The 7,362-nt window shown below is 32.5% G+C and overlaps 1 protein-coding gene across 1 annotated transcript; it reads right to left on the bottom strand.

Annotated features, from left to right (window-relative positions):
• Positions 1 to 3,097: 3,097 nt before the first annotated feature.
• On the bottom strand, positions 3,098 to 6,823 carry LOC108340821 (transcription factor ILR3). The gene is made up of 5 exons (XM_017578412.2): positions 6,521 to 6,823; positions 5,040 to 5,102; positions 4,371 to 4,448; positions 4,097 to 4,259; positions 3,098 to 3,563 (listed from the first exon to the last, which is right to left on the bottom strand). The coding sequence occupies exons 1-5, from the start codon at positions 6,658 to 6,660 to the stop codon at positions 3,297 to 3,299; spliced, it is 711 nt and encodes a 236-aa protein (XP_017433901.1). The 5' UTR covers positions 6,661 to 6,823; the 3' UTR covers positions 3,098 to 3,296.
• Between the last annotated feature and the right edge of the window lie 539 nt (positions 6,824 to 7,362).

Genomic DNA, 7,362 nt, shown 5'->3' with positions numbered 1-7,362 from the left:
CTTGATAAGTTAGCTCCTTGATCACACAAATATGTTTTTTTAGGCTTTACTAAATCAAAGGAATGATACAAGTGTTTTTCTCCTTCTCTTAATCGCTATTTTATATTTGTAGATGTCACCTTCAATGAGTTTTCCTTTTATTTTAACAATCATTCTTCTTTTGATATGTCTCCTTCTAATACTATCAATATTCTTGTTGTTTGTGCTTCTCCAATTATGCCTAGTTTACCAGGTGTTTCTCAACAACCACCAAGTGGGAATTCAAGTGCCAACTACATTGTCTTCTCCAACTCCGACAATTGAGTCTACCCTTCCAATTGCCCTCCAAAAAGGTACACGTTCTACTCGTAATCACTCTCCACATTATGTTGCTTTAAGTTATTATAGATTGTCTTCACCTTTTTGTACTTTTCTTTCGTCTATTTCTTCTGTGACCATCCCAAAATCTGTTACTAATGCCTTAACCCATCTTGGTTGGCGTCAGGCCATGCTAGATGAACTAAGTCTTTCTTTAGAGTAGTGGAACTTGGGAGCTTGTCCCATTACCATTTGAAAAATCTGTTGTTGGTTGCAGGTGGGTTTTTGCTATCAAAGTTGGTGCTGATAGAACTATTGATCACCTCAAAGCTCGTCTTGTGGGCAAAGGTTACACACAAATATTTGGGTTGGATTATGGTGATGTTTTTTCTCCAGTGGCAAAGATGACATATGTTCGTTTATTTATAGTCATTGCGGCTCTTCAGCACTGACCTCTTTATCAACTGGATGTCAAAAATGCATTCCTTAATGGAGATTTGCAATAAGAGATTTATTTGGCACAACCTCTAGGATTTATTGCTCAGGAAGAGTCTTATGGGTTGGTATGTCGTCTTCGCAAATCCTTATATGGCCTAAAACAATCTCCTAGGGTTTGGTTTGGAAAATTTAGTAATGTTGTTCAACAATTTGGTATGACTCAGTGTGAGGTAGATCATTCAGTCTTTTATCGTCACTCGATTGTTGGATCTGTCTACTTGATAGTATATGTTGATGACATTGTTCTTACAGATAGTGATAGTCATGACATCATACCTCAGATGAAACAACATCTTTGCAACCATTTTCAGACCAAATATTTTGGCAAACTTGGATATTTCTTGGGTATTGAGGTGGCACAATCCAACGATGGTATTGTTATATCTCAAAGGAAATATATATTGGATATTTTGGAGGAAGCTAGGTTGATGAATTCAAAACCAATGGACACACCCATGGATCCTAATATGAAATTTCTACTAAAACAGGGTGAGTCTATGTCAGATCCCGAGAAATATAGAAGACTAGTTGGAAAATTGAATTATCTTACAGTTACTCGTCTTGACATTTCCTTTGTAGTTAGTGTGGTAAGTTAATTCGTTAATTCTCCATGTGAAGATCATTAGAATGCAATTATTCGTATATTAAATACATTAAAGGATCTCCTAGAAAAGGGTTCTTATATGGTTCTAGTAACCATTCAAGAGTGGTTTGTTATTTTGATGCTGATTGGACAAGATCTCCTTTTGATAAGAGATCTACATCCAAATATTGTGTCTCCATTGGTGGTAACTTGATCTCTTGAAAAAACAAGAAACAAAGTGTTGTGGAAAGATCTAATGCAGAAGCAGACTAAAGAGTTATGGCCTCAGCCACTTGTGAGCTTGTTTGGCTTAAGCAATTGCTTAGAGAGTTATAATTTAGAGATGTCACTCAAATGACGCTTATATGTGACAATCAAGTTGCTCTTCATATTAGTTCTAATCTTGTCTTTCATGAGAGGACCAAACACATTGAGATTGACGGTCATTTTATTCAAGAGAAGATTGTATCTAGAGATATCAAGACTGAGTTCGTCAATTCAAGTGATCAGTTAGCAAATATTTTCACTAAAGTCTTTATGGAACTAAGAATTGATTATATTTGTAACAAGCTTGGTACATACGCTTTATATACACCAACTTAGGGGGAATGTTAGATATATTATCTTTATTTTATATTTATCTTTTATCTTTAGTTAGTTTGTTATTATTTCTTGTTTGTATTTTGGGCTTAGCCCATATATCTTCTATTATAAATAGAAGATCCTATGAGTATATTCAAAACAAGAAAGATTAATCTCGTACATAGTTTTTACTATATTCTAACACATACAAAAATAAATAAATATATATATATATATATATATATATATATATATATATATATATATATATATAACAATTACAATTATTGATTTTAATATGAATAATATTGTAATTATTTACTGCATAAGTACCTCCCATTGTTAATTTTTCGAACTGCAGCTCGTATGTCTTTTATGGACATAATTCCTTTCTTCCTATTAAAAAAAATCACAATATTGAAAATAAAATATACATGTCTCTAGAAAATAACTTTTTATTGCTTTATTTTTGTTTCAATATTTTTATTGATATTAATATATTAAACAATTATAATTGTTGTTATTATAATTTAAAAATTATCTATTTAAAAGAAGTAAATATAGAACATTAGTTCACTTTGTCTAATTTGTCCAACAAAAAGTTTTGGACAAAACATTGACTCATTAATTGCTTATGTAAACAAAAAAACATATTTTGAATAGTAAAAACCAACAATCAAAATTTCTTTTATTTTCTTACAATCAATAATAATAATAGCAATAGTGAATAACTAACACTAACATTAAGAATTAATACAAATCCATACACAATGCAAAATTTCTTGCATTTTCATGCACAATTTTCTTTATACTACACATGATACAAATCTTATGTATTGTCATTAAAACTTTTTTTATGGATTTAATTACCATTGTCTAAATAATTCAGCAGAGATTTTGGATAATGTAAGTTAACAATCTTTGCTTGCGTAAGGAAATATGGCAGCACTAAATTGAAAACTGGAGCACTATAGCTCTGTTGCTTCCTCGATTGTTAAAACCTATCTATATCTTCTACTAGCAACAATGCCCTCTCACCTATTTTGCATGGCCTAAGCTGAAATAATGTTACTGTGAACCTAAAATCGGATTATCTTAGAATCCAGTAGCTAGTATTAAAACTGAGACGAGGACAGCTAGACAGACAAGCTTATTTAACATTTACAAGCAAATAACAACATTAATCATAATAGTATCATATGCCAAATACAGACCGTTGTCACCACTGGGTCCAGTTAGAATACTTGGAAGAGAACTAACAAAGCCAAGAAGGTATTGGTAAAATGGATACAACTCTGGGCCAAAATGCAAGCTCAGAGAATTGTACAGTGCCAGCTTAGGCAACTGGTGGACGGAGTACGTGATCCTGTGAGGTATCCACTGCAGCAGGTGGCATAAATTGCCACATTGCAACTCCAGGATAACTAATAAAAGGTACCAACTTGTTTCCGTGGGCTTGGCCTTGCGCCGCAAATGCAGCAGGGATAGCAGCAGGGGGAGGCATGAAACTGGGTTGTGCATTCAAAGATTTCAGCTGCTGCTCCAACTTCTCCTTCTCTGCCTTGAGCACCTGTTTCTCATCCCTAAGTTCATTCTTCTCAGCCTACACAACATGTAAGGAATTTGATTTCAGAAACAATTAGAATTGTGAATTTTTCAGTGTTAGGAAAAAAAGTGGAGGCAGAAAACTTACGCTGCCATTGGATTCGAAAAATATGTTACTACTTTTACTTTAGTTACAGAAATGTCATCTTGCTTCCACTTTATTTCAACAGTTTGATAGGAAACAGTTTGCTTCGTTGCTATATAAATCTTTGAAAACAATAAAAATAAAGGTGGAACTTATGTAATTTAATGTGAAAACAGAAAGAGGAGAACTAGGAACACACTCTCTAACACACACACACACACACTTTATGATTGGCTAAAATTCTTGAGAACTACAATATCAGGAGAGAATCACTAAAAAAGTAGTGGAACCAACCAAAATTTGTGAATTTCCAAAATATCTAACTTATAGTAGAGTATGTTGTTATCATTTCTCAAACAGGAAATACTTCCCTAAACAAATTTCTCCCCAAGTGATCCACAATATGTAACTTCCAACCCAAAAAGTCATTCAAATATGAGTATCACCTTTAACTCTTTAATCTTTTCTTGAAGACCCTGATTAGAGTCTTTCAACTTCTGCGCTTCACCCCGTAAGTGTGTCACCATACGGACAGCATCAATCAGGATAGCAGCCTTATCAGTTTTCGTAGGCCTTCCAGGCTCCAAAATGGAGCCCAATTCAACAAACCTAACAATGTCCATCATATTAGGTACATGCCTCAGCTACATATTCACATAAAAGCTCAAGATGAGTATAGAAAGACAGGAACTAGTTGAAATTTTGAAGTAGAAAGTATACTTGTCGTTAAGCTTATCTCTTCGCAACTTCTCCCGACATGCCTTGGTGCTAGAAGCAGCACATGTCTCAGATCTAACCCTGCAAATGAACAAAGCTATCTAGATTGGATTCACTCCTTTTTCAGAAGTTTAATCATTTGATCAAATTTTGTATTCCAAATTAGTGCAGTCAATGAAATAAGACAAGAAAAATGATTTTGGAAATCTGATCTTATGCCAAGAAAAATAATGTTATACTCGAAAAAGATAATAGATGCAATGCAAGGATTTGCAATATGTTGACTGCACCAATTAGCCTCACCCTATGACTGCACTACATTACTACACATCTGTCAGTTCATAGAAGATCATCTATGACAATTGCCAAGCAAATTCTGTAAATTAGCTAAGCAACTAGTATTGCCTCAAGATTTCACTTCATTCTGCAATCATTATTAATTTATTACCGTATAAAAGGAAAGAAAACGAAAAAAAAAAACACTAAATCATCTTAATACTTGTAATATAAAGAAGCACTCAAGCAAAAGAGAGATTAGGAAATCAAGCAAAGAAAAAAAAGCTACAGAAGAGGTGTTTCAGAATAAGATACACATGTTGATTCTTTTTTTTTTTTCCTTTAACAAAATTATTTCATTCAATAAAAATGAAAGGCTAATAGAACACTGTGTACCTCTTCTTTGAGCCAGACTCTTTGAGACCATCAGAATCCACCAGTGAACCGTCAGCTTCAACACTAGGAGAACATAATGGTGTAAGAAAGACAAGGCAGTAAAAGAAATTGTTTATTATGAGGACATGTATAAAGAGGCAGATAGAAATCTGAATAATGTATTATGAACAATTTCAGAAGCCATGTTTGACAAACAAAAAGTGTATGGCCTCAAGTGACAAAATGTAAAAGAAAACATTTGAGTATACGAGAATTGAAATATATGCTTTACATAAGAATATATTAATAAGAATGGTATTAAAAATGTAGCATTCCATATTTTATAGGAATCTTACAAAATTGATAAATTATCAGCATGATTATGTATAAAATCATTTCTCATTCTCATATTGTTAAAACCTACAGAGGAAAATTTCACTATTGGGAGTTAGAACAATAATCTAATTTATCTCAGGTGTTGCTTTATTTGGCTCTAGCAGTAGCCAAATTTTAGTAAAACCATTTACAAAACACTTTTCTTAATGGTGTCTCATAACACAAACTAGAATATCCCCTTCTCCTATTACAAACCTCTCTCATTGCATACTTTCACCAATCCAATGATTCACCTCACCATTCTCGTCTCTTACACATTCATTTCTTATCCATAACATTCACTTCATTAGTGCATTAAAAATTGTAAGTCATAACTACACAGAATAATCTCACCTAGTCTTAAACAATAACCTCCACGATTATAAGTTATGACTGAAGCACATCTTCATTTGATCCACCTAGCTGGACTCCTATATGAGAATTAAGATGACCCTATAACTTAAGAAAGTAACTAACCACCTAGCTAGGAGGTAGAAAATGATCTTCAACTTCATATACAATCAACATAATTACACAAATATTGATTAAAAAAGCTTGAATTAAGACAATCCACAGTTCCAAAACAACACATTGCCTTGAAAACAAGACAGAAAAATACATCAATAGAATAATCTAAACAGTCAATTAAGAAATTAAAGCTATCTCATGCAAGAATGTCCCGAGGCGCTAGAATTAATTCCAGCCAGTCCATGTCTGGATTGAAGTTGGGAGAGTTTAAAAGTACCATTCCTCTAAAAGAAACAGTTTTCTTCTTCTTCATTTAGTACATCAAAATTCATCAGAGCATTTTTCAAACTTCAATTCAAACATAACATTATACACCCCCTTAGGCCAGATTCCATCACGCAACATTAAAAACAAAAATCATCAAATACAACCTCCCAATAAAAAAAAATAAAATAAATAAATAAATCACATGTATTGGAAAAGACAAAATCCTACAGCCGTAGAGCTTCCTAAACACAGCCCTAAAATCAAATATTCACAAAGTCAAACCAATCAAACAACAAAGCACAAACCCTAATCACGTCAAGGAGAAAAATCAGAGAATACAGCATCGAAAGCTTGAAAAGGAAAAGGCAATTGGCAAAACGATCTGCATATACCCGACATTGGAAGTGGCATTCAAGGCATTAGGAGGCCATGTGAAGCCGGAGGAAGGGACGGTGAAGGAGGCATCCGGGACGGGAATATCATCTATCAAGCCGTAATCAAAGAGCCAATTGGTGTTTTCCCGGGAAACCATTGTGCAGATTCGATTCCCGGAAAATTGAGGATTTTCCGCACGGAAAACGCGTTTTTGCTTTGTTTTCCTGGAAAACAAACAGGGGCTGCGCGTGGTGTGCGTAGGTGTGTGGTGTGCGTAGGTGTGTGGTGTGCGTAAGGTTTGCTTGCACGTTTTGAAGTTAAGAAGAAGAAGGGTGAAAAAGAGAACTTATTTATTATTTTTTTTTATTGAAAATAAACCATTTGATTAAGACTAGGTAAGTGACAACTTAGATTATTTATAAAATACGAATTATGTTTATTAAATAATATTATCATTATTAGGTATTTAAGTATTAATTTTTATTAAATTACTAAATAAGAAATTTAGTAAATAATTTTAGTTATAAATTACTAGTAGAAACATATACATACTATATGTGTTTACCCATTTTTATTATGATAAAAAATTTATTATCACAATAGTTATTAAATATAAAAATTATTAATTTTATAAAATAAATAACTTTCGTAATTTTGTTATAATAATTTATTTATTATACAGATAGTTTTTATGAATAGTTATTTAAGTTTAGAAAATTAATTATTAAAAAGATAAAATTAAAAAATAGTTTATACAATAATAAAACTGAATTCATGTTTAATGATTCAGATTAATAATATTAACTTATTGATATTAAAATTTTATGGAAACATGTGAATGTGAATGCACAGTCAATGA

Source organism: Vigna angularis, chromosome 5 (genome assembly GCF_016808095.1).
Source record: "Vigna angularis cultivar LongXiaoDou No.4 chromosome 5, ASM1680809v1, whole genome shotgun sequence".
Lineage (NCBI taxonomy): Eukaryota > Viridiplantae > Streptophyta > Magnoliopsida > Fabales > Fabaceae > Vigna > Vigna angularis.
This window is presented reverse-complemented; position numbering and strand designations above follow the sequence as displayed.

Excerpts from the sequence above, each read along its gene's own strand:
- LOC108340821 (XM_017578412.2), bottom strand. The coding sequence starts at position 6,660 with ATGGTTTCCCGGGAAAACACCAATTGGCTCTTTGATTACGGCTTGATA. Across the intron at positions 4,449-5,039 it reads GAGTCTGGCTCAAAGAAGAG|GGTTAGATCTGAGACATGTG; the intron begins GTACACAGTGTT and ends GTTCATTTGCAG. Across the intron at positions 4,260-4,370 it reads AGAGATAAGCTTAACGACAA|GTTTGTTGAATTGGGCTCCA; the intron begins GTATACTTTCTA and ends GGACATTGTTAG.